The following is a 14612-nucleotide window of genomic DNA, read 5'->3' on the forward strand; positions in this document are numbered from 1 at the left end:
GCAACTTGGAATTAAGGAGAAACTTCCTGACAGTGAGGACAATCAACCAGTGGAACAGCTTGCCTCCAGAAATCATGGGCGGTCTGTCACTGGAGGTTTTTAAAAAGAGGCTAGACAGTTGCTTATGTGAGATGGTGTAACGGGTCCTTCGGGAATAGGGCGGTATAGAAATTTAAATAAATAAATAAATAAACTCCTACTTGAGCAGGGGGCTGGACTAGAAGACCTCCAAGGTCCCTTCCAGCTCTATTCTATTCTATGTTGTTGTTAGTTGCGAAGTCGTGTCCGACCCATTGCGACCCTATGGACAATGTTCCTCCAGGCCTTCCTGTCCTCTACCATCTTCTGGAGTCCATCTAGGCTCACGCCTACTGCTTCAGTGACTCCATCCAGCAACCTCATTCTCTTGTCGTCCCCTTCTTCTATTGCCTTCAATCTTTCCCAGCATTAGGCTCTTCTCCAGTGAGTCCTTCCTTCTCATTAGGTGGCCAAAGTATTTGAGTTTTAGCTTCAGGATCTGGCCTTCTAAAGAGCAGTCAGGGTTGAGCTCCTCTAGGACTGACCGGTTTGATCGCCTTGCAGTCCAAGGGACTCGCAGGAGTCTTCTCCAGCACCAGAGTTCAAAGGCCTCAATTCTTTGGCGCTCAGCCTTTTTTATGGTCCCGCTTTCACTGCCATACATTGCAACTGGGAAGACCATAGCCTTGACTATAGGCACTTTTGTTGACAGGGTGATGTCTCTGCTTTTTAGTGTGCTGTCTAGATTTGCCATGGCTTATCTCCCAAGGAGCAAGCATCTTTTAATTTCTTGGCTACAGTCCCCATCTGCAGTGATCTTGGAGCCCAGGAAAATAAAATCTGTCACTACCTCCATTTCTTCCCCATCTATTTGCCAGGAATTGAGAGGGCCAGATGCCATGATCTTGGTTTTCTTAATATTTAGCTTCAACCCAAGTTTTGCACTCTCCTTCTTCACTCGCAACAAGAGACTCTTCAGTTCCTCTTCTATTCTATAACCTGCTCCAAAAGTCACCCAGTGGGCTTCATACCTAAGGCAAAACTGGAACTCACAATTTCTAGCCTGATGCCTTCGCCACAATACAAAACTGGCTCTCTCTACTACAGCGGACAATAGAAAAACCATAGAAGCGTTCTGTTTAGAACAAATGGCAATTCTATTATTCTTAATTATTTTCGTGCCTTAAGTCAGTGTGGGACTCCTGGTGACTGACTGCCTGGACAGGTCTCTGCAAAATTTTCCAAAATGGTTTGCCGTTGCCTGCTGAGAGAGAATAATTGGGTCAGGGCCACCCAGGTGGTGTCGTGCTCAAGGTAGGACTAGAATTCACAACCTCCAGGTTTCTCACCTGTTCCTTGAACCCCTACACTAAACTGGCTCTCATATGTTATGGTTCATCGCACAGTCAGCCAGAGGTTTAGGCTGGATCATTGTTACTGTACAACTTGTTGAACTTATTAGTTCATGCATGTTCTATGCTACGTTTAACCACAGCTGTTTGAATAAACCATGTTTTCCTGGGTTCTAAGGGATAAACCACAACGAGGGAGCTTTATTTACCACATGCTATCCCACAGGGATTGGAATGCTAAAGTAGGAAGCCAAAAGATAACTGGAATAACAGGCAAGTTTGGCCTTGGAGTACAAAATGAAGCAGGGCACAGGCTGATAGAATTTTGTCAAGAGAATACGATGGTCATAGCAAACACTCTTTTCCAACAACCCAAGAGACGGCTCTACACATGGACATCACCAGACGGTCAACACAGAAATCAGATTGACTATGTGCTCTGCAGCCAAAGATGGAGAAGCTCTATACAGTCAGTAAAAACAAGACCAGGAGCTGACTGTGGCTCAGACCATGAGCTTCTCCTTGCAAAGTTTAGGCTTAAACTGAAGAAAGTAGGGAAAAGCACTAGGCCACTCAGGTATGAATTAAATCATATCCCTGTTGAATATACAGTAGAGGTGACAAATAGATTTAAGGAATTAGATCTGATAGACAGAGTGCCTGAAGAACTATGGACAGAGGTTCGTGACATTGTACAACAGGTAGCAACCAAAACCATCCCAAAGAAAAAGAAATGCAAGAAAGCAAAATGGCTGTCTGAGGAAGCTTTGCAAATAGCTGAGGAAAGGAGGGAAGCGAAAGGCAAGGGAGAAAAACATAGATATGCCCAATTGAATGCAGAATTCCAGAGAATAGCTAGAAGAGATAAGAATGCCTTCTTAAATGAACAGTGCAAAGAAATAGAAGAAAACAATAGAATAGGGAGGACCAGAGATCTTTTCAAGAAAATTGGAGAGATGAAGGGAACGTTTCATGCAAAAATGGGCATGATAAAGGACCAAAATGGCAGGGACCTAACAGAGGCAGAAGAGATTAAGAAGAGGTGGCAAAATTACACAGAAGAACTATACAAGAATGAGCTTAACGTTCCTGATAATCACAATGAGGTGGTCACTGACCTCGAGCCAGACATCCTAGAATGTGAAGTGAAGTGGGCCTTAGAAAAGCTGAGCAACAACAAAGCTAGTGGAGGTGACAGTATCCCAGCTGAGCTATTCAAAATCTTAAAAGACAGTGCAGTAAAAGTGCTACACTCAATTTGCCAGCAAATTTGGAAAACTCAACAGTGGCCACAGGATTGGAAAAGATCAGTTTACATTCCAATTCCAAAGAAAGGCAGTGCCAAAGAATGTTCAAACTATCGCACCATTGCACTCATTTCTCATGCTAGTAAAGTCATGCTTAAAATCCTACAAGCTAGACTTCAGCAGTATGTGGATTGAGAACTACCAGAAGTACAGGCAGGATTTCGAAGAGGCAGAGGAACTAGAGATCAAATTGCCAACATACGCTGGATCATGGAGAAAGCTAGGGAGTTCCAGAAAAACATCTACTTCTGCTTCATTGACTATGCTAAAGCCTTTGATTGTGTGGATCATAACAAACTGTGGCAAGTTCTTAAAGAGATGGGAGTACCAGACCATCTTATTTGTCTCTTGAGAAACCTATATGCGGGTCAAGAAGCAACAGTGAGAACTGGACACGGAACCACTGATTGGTTCAAAATTGGGAAAGGAGTCCGGCAAGGCTGTATACTGTCGCCCTGCCTATTTAACTTATATGCAGAGCACATCATGAGAAAGGCAGGGCTAGATGAATCAAAAGTTGGAATTAAGATTGCCGGAAGAAATATCAACAACCTAAGATACGCAGATGATACCACTCTAATGGCAGAAAGTGAAGAAGAACTAAACAGCCTCTTGTTGCGGGTGAAGAAGGAGAGTGCAAAACTTGGGTTGAAACTTAACATTAAGAAAACCAAGATCATGGCATCTGGCCCTCTCAATTCCTGGCAAATAGATGGGGAAGAAATGGAGGTAGTGACAGATTTTATTTTCCTGGGCTCCAAGATCACTGCAGATGGGGACTGTAGCCAAGAAATTAAAAGACGCTTGCTCCTGGGGAGGAAAGCCATGGCAAATCTAGACAGCACACTAAAAAGCAGAGACATCACCCTGTCAACAAAAGTGCGTATAGTCAAGGCTATGGTCTTCCCAGTTGCAATGTATGGCTGTGAAAGTTGGACCATAAGAAAGGCTGAGCGCCAAAGAATTGAGGCCTTTGAACTATGGTGCTGGAGAAGACTCCTGCGAGTCCCCTGGACTGCAAGGCGATCAAACCGGTCAGTCCTAGAGGAGATCAATCCTGACTGCTCTTTAGAAGGCCAGATCCTGAAGCTAAAACTCAAATACTTTGGCCACCTAATGAGAAGGAAGGACTCACTGGAGAAGAGCCTAATGCTGGGAAAGATTGAGGGCAATAGAAGAAGGGGACGACAGAGAATGAGGTGGCTGGATGGAGTCACTGAAGCAGTAGGCGTGAGCTTAAATGGACTCCAGAAGATGGTAGAGGACAGGAAGGCCTGGAGGAATGTTGTCCATAGGGTCGCGATGGGTAGAACACGACTTCGCAGCTAACAACAACATCCCACAGCAAAACAAACAGCATCGGGATTGGGAGGGGTTAAAAAAAAAAGGGTCTACTGCCATCCTGTGGTTCAGTGTTGTTGCTCAATGCCCTGCATATAATCAGCCTATCCAGTCTGGCAGGTTGCTCTAAAGGTACAACACACACACACACACCATGTTTGGAAGAAAAGGACAATACAGTACAAACAGTAGGACAATAGTCAAGAACAAGACGGAAAACGAAAAGAGCCAGGGGTGGTGTACTGCTTCTCATATTGTGTAGGACCGAGGAGACCCGAGTTCAAGTTCAACACCCCCCCCCTTTAGTCCTAGAAGCCCCCCCCCCGCCCCACACCTCACCCCGGCCAACCTCACGGGGCTGAAGGTTGTGGCTGTAAAGTGATCCGTAGATAAAACGGAGCTCTTGAGAGGAAAGTCAGGGTTGAAGTCGATCCCCCCCCCCCGAAACAGAGAAACGGGTAGATCTTTGCAGAATCGCGTGTTGTTTTCTAGCCCGCTCTGGCGGCCGAAAGGCTGAAAGAAACGAGGCGAAGCTGATTTTCTGAACGTCCGTGGAGTTCGCTACGGCGGGGGGGGGGGGGGTCGGTCGGCCAAGTGCCTCGCTCGCCCACCGTCTTCTGCCAGCCAGGCCCCTCTCCTCCCACCGGCAGCTGCTTTTGAGCTCGGGACTCGCTCTACCTGACAGGGGTCTTCAAACTTGGCCCTTTTATGACTTGTGGACTTCAGCTCCCAGAATTCCTCAGCCAGTGTGCCTGGCTGAGGAATTCTGGGAGTTGAAGTCCACAAGTCCTAAAAGGGCCAAGTTTGAAGATCCCTGCTCTACCACAATCGTCGCTGCCTGCCGGTTTCCAGGTTCCTGGGTTGGGAGGGGGGTGGGAAGTTGCTCCCGGGCTTTTCCAGCTGAATGCTTCTGGACTCAGGGCCAAGGAGGTCGGTCTCCTGGCGGCAGCCTTGGCGGCGCTTTTCCTACTTTTTTTTTTTGCCTCAGTCCCGCGTCTCCAGAAGAGGGAAGGTGCGCAAGCAAAGAACTTGTGTGTGTGTGTGTGTGTGTGTGTGCGCGCGCGCGCGCGCGCTCCTTATCCCTCTCGCTCGTTGTGTGTGTGTGTGTGTGTGTGTGTGTGTGTGTGTGAGAGAGAGAGAGAGAGAGAGAGAGAGAGAGAGAGAGCAGGAAGCCAAGAGCGAGAAGATCCTGGTGGCTCCCGCACGGCTGCGGGCGTGCCAGCGAAACATTCTTGCAAGGAGCACGCCTCCGACCGGATCGCAACTTCACACCAAAAGAGATCGAGCTCGTCCGCTTTGTGACCGCTCTCGCCCGACGGTCCCGTTTCGCGGCTATCCTTAACAGCGTCGCGTGTGATTTCCCCCAAGGTTGCGAGCTCCCCCCCCGCCCCCCGCTGCGCCCAGAATTCTCAATGAGGACCAGGCACCGGACATGAAGGTAAGCCTAAGGGAGAAGCCCCGATTCCTGCTTTCCGCGGTCCCTACGCCCGGATTTAGGAACTCCGGCGCAAGGAGGAGCTGGGTTAAATCCAAAGGGGTGATAAAGAACTTGTGGCACCTGATCGTCCAACGCTTCAAAAGTTGGGAGAAAAAAAAAATACCGGAGAGGAATTAAAAGGAAAAGGAGTGTTCTCAAAGCAGCCTTGTTCGGGTCAGATTTTTAGGTCAACTCTCTCATTTAATATCACAACGTGGACTTCAGGCAAACCATTCTTCTGCTGAGTTCCTTTCCTCCCTCCCTCAATGAATGCTGTGGCTGTCCTTGCTGAAATCGTAGAAGTAAGAAGTTTTGACTGCTCTGAAGTGCAATAAAACACCATGTATATGTATATGTATATGTATATGTATATGTATATGTATATGTATATGTATATGTATATGTATATGTATATGTAGGGCTTTTTTTCTCATAGAACTCTCAGAACAGAGTTCCGGCACCTTTTTTGGATGGAACCTTGTAGGGTAGGGCAAGGCAGGTTGTATGACATGTGTGAGTTCCGGCACCTTTTTCTTTTACAAAAAAGGCACTGTGTATAGGTGTGTGTGTGTGTGTGTGTGTGTGTGTATGTATGTATGTGTATGCAATCCTCGACTTAAAACAGTTTGAAGTTACAATGGCATTGGAAAAAGGGACTTACGACCATTTTTCACACTTATGACCAATGCAGCATCCGCGTGGTCATGTGATTTGCATTCGGATGCTTGGCAACTGGTTCATATTTATGACGGTTGCAGTGTCCCTGCAGGGTCACGTGATCCCCTTTTGCAACCTTCTGACAAGCAAAGTCAATGGGGAAGGCAGATTCACTTAACAACCGCATTACTACTGGCTTACCAACTGCAGTGCTTCGCTTAAGAAATGTGGCAAGAAAAATACGTAGTAAATCGGGGCAAACCTCGCTGAACAAATTTCTCACTTAGCAACCTAAATTCTGGGCTCAGTTGTGGTCGTGAGTCGAAGAGTACCTGGTCTACTTGTGATGATAACACTGCTCTTTCGAAGAACGACGTCCAAGGCTGACAGGATGGGAAGAAAGGAATTGTTCCTGTTTTCTTTTTAAATGGCTATTTTTTTTTCTTGCTCTCAAAGGTGGCCTGGAGTGGGCAAGGAAGGTGGAATGTCAATCTTCCACCCGGTGAGCTTGCAGACTTGTCCCAGTTCTCCACGGGACTTGTGGATCCAGTCCCTGAAAGAAACCTCCTCTACGAGCTTTGGAAAAAAATGCACTTGTTCCGTAGCTGCAGCTATCGGATCCAGCTGGAGGGACAGATGACCAGTGCCCCGAGGATCCAGGGCATCCGATGGGTAAGTAAGAACGCTTGGTGGTTGCAGACAATCGGGTTGGTCCTATTTTATGGGAGCTATTGGCCAACCTGCCTAGGCTTTGAGGCTAGCAAGGTTGGCCCTGGAGATAGGAGACCGCTTAGCATCCAAGGATTGTAGGTCAGAGAAAAGGCTGATGGATATGTCTATGCAGTCACAAGGAGCTTCTCCACCCCAGAGGCAGGAATATTGATGCCCGCTAGGATAAATCACTCATTTGTTATTTACGCCTGTGAGTCAGAGCCAAAGCAGAGTGCTGACATGAGCAGGGCTAAGGGATCCGTGTGCTTTCGCTTTCAAGCAGGATGTGCAATCTTTTTTTTTTTACATCACCAGAATCTGAGTGCGGATTTTATTTTAGCACAGGCCTAACAAATATTCCTTGTGTGTCCTGAGAAAGTTGACATCTTGTCCCTTACATCTCTTCTGTTGTCGGGGAAGAGGGGGCGGGGAGGGGGGGGCGCTATGGTTGATTTAAAAAAAAAGAAAAGAAGAAATTCCTTTTTTTTAATATGGCTGTTCTTAACAGAAATGTGTTGGCGGTTCTGTTGTTTCTTTTTGCTTTCTAAGAAAGACGCTATTGAGTGACTGGCCGAAGTTGTCCCCTGCATGGGCTTTGTTTATCCCTTATGGTGAAAACCTGCCTGCTCCCAGTGAGTACAGGCCTACTTGAGTCGATTCTCAGAACATCACACAGTGTGCAGGTGGTCCTTGACTTATGGCCACAACTGAGTCCAAAAATTTCTGTTGCCACGTGAGAAATTTGTTCAGTGAGTTGTGTTTCCTTCTTGCCACTGTTGTTAAGTGAACCACTGTAGTTATTTATGTTGGTTACATGGTTGTTAAGCGAATCCGGCTTTCCCATTGACTTTGCTTGTCCAAATATGTTCGGAATGCTCGCTTCTGCTCAGCATTCTACAAGAATAACCTGGCGCCTTCCCCAGCTACAAAGATAGAATGGAAATTAGCTTTCCCTCATCAGAGATACCTCAGGTGATCAGCATCTCTGTACACTTAACGCAAATGTTTGGAGTTTTTGCTCCCATCTGTGGTTAAGGCTACTCTCAACAACCTTTGATGAATGAGACGATTCTCACAGTCTGGCTTGCTTAATAATCCAAGCTCTTGCTTTTGATCTTGTCTGTTGAAATCTATTAGCACGGGCCTCATCCTGGCTGTTGCTGGGTTCCATCTGGTGGTTTCAACCAGATGTGGGGCAGACAGCCTGGGCCCTGGTTGCCCGAATGAGCTGCAGAGCTTGCAGATAGAACATGTAAACTTATAAGCTCCCTGAATTTCAGCTTTTGAATTTTCCAACTCTTGATTGCTGGCTTTATTTTCCACCCTTCGGCGGTGGCTATGCTTCCTTTCAGCTCCCAGGTAGATGGCAGCAATTAGAGTCTGTCTCACTAACTGGGGTCACACCTTGGTGGGAGTCACTGTGTGGTTTGGTTCGGGTTCACCTGTTGCCTGCGTGAGCCCAGCCACTGTGGCTCAGTTAGTAAAAACCCTGATGAAAAATTATGACTTGGCAAACGCGTCCATAAGATCCCCCTTTATTTTATCGCTTCTTTCTTATTGCCACAACATTCTTTTTACTACGGATCTTTTCAGGGAAAGTCACCTAAAACCTTAAACTTAGGGAAAGAAATAAAGAAAAAAAAAGGGAAGAGCTACCATCTCCTATTTAAAGAATGGCGGAGGGGAGGGATGCGTCCTTCGTACTCCTGGAAAAAATAGGGTCTAATCCAATATATCTCAACTTCTGCAACTTTAGGATTTATGGACCTCAACTCCTAGAATCCCGTGCTGACTGGGGAATTCTGGGAGTTGACGTCCACCCAGTTTAAAGTTGCAGAAGTTGAGAAACCTTGATGTGACCAACCACTCAGCATTGTCATTCAGCTAAAGTAGCAGTTTGAGTTCCTTAGTCACCAGCAAGTAACAGATAAACAAACCAAAAAAAGCCTGTTCCTTTGCCTCTAAGCAGGATGTGCAAGCACCCACGCCTGCCTGAAAGCTATCTTTCCCGAAAATACTAGCTTTTTTTTTTTTTTAAAGAATCCAAGGAGTAAAAAGATAGCCTCTGCTTACTTAGGAGTGCCAAAAAAAAGCACTTGGTACAAGCTCAGAGTAAGTGGTTTTCTTTCTAATTATTTCCTAAGGTTAGGAAGTGTTCTGGGATTTGAACCTTAGCCTTAAAAGGGAGAAAAGAATAATGTATTCCAGGAGTTAGATGCGATTCAAATTAGGGCTGGAGGACCTAAGCCAGCAAAGAGATCCTCGACTCTTGAGTTTGGAGGCTTTTGTTCGACAAAGTGTCTCCGTTTTTCCCTGATTAAAGAGCTGCACACTGGCTATCACCCCCATTGCGAGGAAGGCAGCTTCCCCAGGGAACTCCTGGCTTTTTTTCTTTGGTCTAAGGAAGGGCGATACCAAGGAATAGCCAAACATAGCTAGGAAGAAAAGGACAGGCTCCTGGTCTGGCTTCCTGCCTAATTTGACCGGATTTCTGGCGACAGACGGACTCGCTGGTCTCTGCAGCCACCAGCCGGAAAAAGCAGGGTGGGGTGTGGAGGGGAGAGAAAGGGGAGGTGATGGCTCCCTTCGGAAGTGGCTTGGTCTCTGTGAGTTTGAGCGGTTGCCTGGAGCTGTGGCTGTTTCATTGGTCACATGGGCAGTGAACCTGGGAGTAAGGTGGGCGTTCAAGTGAAAAAATTCCTCTGGTGCAAACAGTTTCAAGTAGTGATGTGCCAGTTTCTGGGATTTATCTGTTCCCCCACTTCAAAGCAGGAAATGGTAGGAAGGTATAATCACTGTGAAATCAAATCCAGGCACTGCAGAAAGAGGATAAGTTTGACCTGCCCACGGAAGAGTATAATCTTAGTTATTCTCCACTTACAGAGTAGGGTCGTGGTGGCAGCGTTGCGGTGGTCTGTGTACCCTGCTGTTTGTGCTTGCAGAATTCATGAGTCAGTACGTTGCGTGAACCCTGTCAGGTTGAGACTTTTTAAGCTGTCACAATTAAGAAAGCTGTGGCTTGGCACGATCAGTATATGTGCCAATTGAACCAATGCAATAGAGGGTAGAACAGTACTTGGAAGATGAGGTTGGTAGGAGGCTGTGTGTGGGGGTGGGTGGGTGGTCTTCGTTTAACGTGACAGGTCCAAGAGCTTCTGCTTAAAAATTTAGCTCGATAAAATTTAACATTGTGACTTTGGAAATCGATGAGACGGTGTTGAGAGAAAGCTCCACTCACATCTGTCTGGACACATCCACGGAGACCAAAAAAAAAAAAAAGAAAAGAAAGAAAAATGGTGGCCCTGCAGCATGCTGGGCAGGAGCGCACTTGTTACTTGTCAGTGTTAATCACTTTCCTGCCTCTCATCTAACTTGGTTTTAGATCATCAGCAGCTGCCTCGGGGCTCCAAATAGCGAATGGGTGTTGCTGTGCCAATGGATCCTGGGAGCAGCCCAATGGGGAAGGTTGGCCTACTGCGGTGAAGACAAACTCTTCTTTGAAAATCACATTATGATACGTTTTTTTAATAAATCTCCTCTGCGATATGTTTCCCATCCTCCCTGCTGAACGATCTCTTAGAATTAAAGAGATGGTGAAGAGATATTAGATTAGATTTATTGAATTTATATGCCGCCCTTCTCCCTAAGGACTCAGGGCGGCTAACAGCAAAAAAAAAATTAAGAAACATGAAATACAAAATTTAAAAAAGAAATTGAACATAAAATGTAATAGATACATGACAATTTAACTCGGTGAAAGCCAAATTTTAAAAAAACAGTCAGTCCAGACCCGCTTGTTGGAATAACCAAGTCTTCAGGTCATCCCGATACCAGTTTCCCAAGTTCAAGATTCATGATTTGTGCACCACGCTCAAGATGTAAAGAGAGGAAGTAGCCCAGATGTTGTGAAACTCCACATGGTTAATAGGACAACTCAGGGATCCCGATTGAAAGGACAAAATGTGGTTTGGAGCATGCAAGGAAACAGCGTAGCGCTGATCAGGAAAGTCTTTAAATAGCTGCTTCATTTCCTGAGCTTGTCTGTCTGCCTCGTACACAATCCCAAGGAAAATGCTCTGAGTCCCATTTTATCCTTGAATCCGGATTTCTGCACTCCTCCTCCAGGTCAATTGTGCCACCTTTCCTTCTTGGCACAAATGAGGATGCTGGAAGTATGTGTTCCTCAACAAAAGGTATATTATAAATATAACAAAAAAAATATTCCCCCATATAGAAATATCTAAATATGGTACCTGCAGGAAACCAGTATGACAGGAAAAATGCTAGACTACGATCTTTGTAACTGCTGTCTAATTTTCTATATGCGGGGAACGTTTTCGATGAAAGAGTCCATTGAGTTCCTGCTGACAATATGAGGGAGAGTGGGCAGAGCCCTACTTGGTTTGTTATTTTGAGAGGATTTATTTTTAGATGGCAGAGGGGAATAAAAGTGGTGTTTGTCTCAGGACTGCTGTGAAAGTAGAGAAGGAATGAGCTGAGTTATAAGTAACACTTGGACTAGGACAGGGGTGTCAAACTCAATTTCATTGAGGGCCGCATCAGCATTGCAGTTGCCCTCAGGGGGCCGGGTGGGTGTGGCCAGGGTGGGCATGGCCTACTGGGTGGGCGTGGCTAGAGTGCCTATGGCCTACTGGGTGGGCGTGGCTAGAGTGCATATGGCCTACTGGGTGGGCGTGGCCAGCTCTACATCGTTCGCATCAAGGGTGCCTATGGGGGCCTGGGCAGGAGTGGGACAGATCTGAGGGTCTCTGGCAGAAGGAGGGTCTCTGGGCCAGGGCCAAGGCAGTGGGAGCCATTCCCTCACTGTTTCCAGGATGGCTTCGCGGGCCACATGAAACCACTTCGCGGGCCGGATCCAGCCCCTGGGCCTTGTGTTTGACATGTCTGGACTAGGAGAACCGTATTGGGCTGTCTCTGGAGGCTTCTATATGCTTTCCTTCTGATGGGTAGGAAAAAACAGATAGCAGTCAGGAACAGAACCAAGGAGATAATTCCATAGCAACCTGGTGGGGTGATTCCAGAAATTTATTTGATCCATCTTCAAGCAAACCAATGGCAAAGCTTCAGTTATTCCTTGCACACATTTTATCTGCAGATTCTTACCTGAGGGCCACATTCAGAGTATCCTGGACTCTACTAGGGAAAGATGGGCAGGTCAAAGCACCTGCAACCACATCAGATGATTTTGTGTGGTTTATTTGCAGCCGTAATTCCCCATATTTCACCCTGGATTCCCTGTGGTAATGAGGTGAACATCTTGTGTAGTAATCTGGGATTCTGCAGAGAGTGGAGCCTGAAGAAGCAGCTGAGCTTCTCTATAGCAGGGCTTTTCAACCAGTGGTACCGGTACCACCTGTGGTACATTGGCACTTGGCAGGTGGTACGTGATTGTTGTGTAGTGAGTTCTTCGCGCAGGAAAGGAGACGAAGCAGGTGAGTTCAACAAAGCTCACGGTTTATTGCTTGCTGGATCTGAACTGAGAATTGGGCTGCAGCTTGCAGCAATTTATAGCCTGGCCCCTAGGTGGCAGCCAATAGATTTAAAGCAACCCATTGCCGCCTAGGGACAGCCAATAGCAGCACTGGAGACCTGGAGTCTGGGTTGCAGGAGGGCCCTTAGCTGCTCCAGCTTACCACGTGGTGTTACAACATAACAGCAACCATCCTAGAAAAGTGATAGCAGGGGAGGGGAATGAGCTGAACCGGTGGCAGCACCGCACAAGCCTGAGCAAGAGATGGCTGGAGCTGCAGGGCTGACAGTGGTATGTATGGAGCTGCCTTTGGAGAAAACACAGTAGAAGCAATTGGTACAAAACATAGCAACTAGAAGAGCTGGTTGTTGACTGACAATCCCCTTAGTATAGATTGATAATCTTTCTTATGTTGATGCATTGGTTAGCATTGGACCCAATTCAAAGGTTGGTTATGCTATAGTATAACACCAGGATACACAGTAATGTCTTGGTAGAACTGGATCACTCTGTCTGATTTGAATATTTAAGAGAGGGCATGTTTCTCTCCTTACACAGTGTATAAAGAGTAAATGACATAGCTGTCATTTACTCATAGTGCTAAGAGTAAGTGACATAGTAGTCCCCACATTGTTGACCTCTCTTCACCCAGGGTTACTTTGTGGCACTGCTCCTCCGTGTATTTTGTAGGGAAGCTGGTGTTATTTCATTGGGGCTTTACTCTGAGCTGGTTGTGGGCACCATGCTAGGATATCATAGGCAATCAATATAATCAAGTTGTATTGATTATATTCCTAATGCAATTTTTAATCTTCTCTGATAGTTAATGCCCCAAATGCATCAGGTTTGGAATGGATTAGCAATATTGTTAATCAATCGATCTACAGAGAATCTCTCTAGGAAAATGGCAAGATGTAGAAGAGATAGTTGGGAAAGGGCTGAAGGACCTTCGCCTGAGGGAGCCCTGCTCACTACAGGGGCTGTGGGCAGTCACTTTATGAATAGAACCATAAAGCAGCTATACATTGTCTTTTGACTGGTAGTGTAGAGAACTTCATGCTTGAAAGCATGCTGACAGTAAGAAAAATGTGGAGAGCTGAGCATCTTCATATTAAATTGCATAGGATTTTCAGTAGTTTCTTGGTAGCATGTAATGCATGACCGAATTTTTAATTGGACTTGTATGTATGTTGCCTTCATATTTTAAGGTATTTTTATTGAAGATTTTTACATAGTAAAAGGTAAAAGTGAAAACATATTTAAAGTAAAGTTAGAAAAAAGAAAAAAAAAGATGAAAAGTATGGGAGGAAATAGAAGAATATGTATATTTTAGAAATCAAAAGTTAACTTTTATTTAATTTTTATTCTCTCTGATTTAGGGGAGAAAAAAAAGATTTTCATGGTTTTTTATGCCCCAGGCCTAATGGATAAGTCCATCCTAGAGCCCCAAAGTAAATAAGAATACCAGACATTAAGTGGGAAAGTGCTTTTAGCTAATGCATATATAAATTGAAGCAGGGGAAAAGTCAATTAAAATCCTCAGTTGTTCATGCAGTTTTGGTCTCAGGTGGCATCTGCATCCAGAGTATGGTGTGCCCTGAGCCCTGGCAGTTCAGTGGTTAGAATGCGATATTGAAGGCTAACTCTGCCCACAGCCAGGAGTTCAATCCTGATGGGGCTCAAGGTTGACTCAGCCTTCCATCCTTCCGAGGTCAGTAAAATGAGGACCCAGATTGTTGGGGGCAATATGCAAATAAGGCTTCTTCATTGTAAACCATCCAGAGAATGCTGTAAAGCAGTCTGGAGCAGTATATAAGCCTAATTGCTATTGCTATTTCACCTCTTGTAATGTCAGCTATTAGAAGAAGGCGTTATCCCGATGATACCTGTACCTTTTACAGCAACCTCATTCTTTGTGGTGCTGTTGTTTTTTTAATAGTGCAGCCCCAAAGTGCTACACAAGTGATACCATGTGCTGAAAATTATGCCTTTGGCTCTCATGAACTTCTGACTCCTTTCATGAATATTGGCTGAACTGCGATCCTTTTCCAACATCTGAACATCTGAAAGTGGGGAGCAGATGTGGAAGTTCAGCGGGGTGGCTTCTAAGAGAGGGAGACTCTAGGTGTTAAAATGGAAGCAACAGGAACAAATCAGCCATATAGGCAGAGAATTCTGGTATAGGTAGTCCTCGACTTACGGTGATAACGTATGGCCCCAAATTTCTGTTGCTAAATGAGCCATTTGTTAACTGAGTT

At 45.7% G+C, this 14612-nt stretch overlaps 1 protein-coding gene across 4 annotated transcripts in view; it reads left to right on the top strand.

Annotated features, from left to right (window-relative positions):
• Positions 1–5245: 5245 nt before the first annotated feature.
• Positions 5246–14612, top strand: part of RAPGEF3 (Rap guanine nucleotide exchange factor 3) — a 74210-nt gene continuing 64843 nt past the window's right edge. For 2 of the 4 annotated variants that reach the window (XM_081317628.1, XM_081317630.1), the window contains exons 1-2: positions 5611–5797; positions 6609–6824. In XM_081317628.1, the coding sequence (XP_081173754.1) occupies positions 5762–5797; positions 6609–6824 (252 nt within the window). In that variant the 5' untranslated portion in view covers positions 5611–5761. Of the gene's footprint in view, positions 5457–5610; positions 5798–6608; positions 6825–14612 lie in introns of those variants that run through there. The other 2 variants (XM_081317629.1, XM_081317631.1) reach the window with 2 other exon arrangements.

This window comes from Vipera berus (assembly GCF_964194415.1).
Source record: "Vipera berus genome assembly, chromosome: 2".
In the NCBI taxonomy this organism is placed as follows: domain Eukaryota; kingdom Metazoa; phylum Chordata; class Lepidosauria; order Squamata; family Viperidae; genus Vipera; species Vipera berus.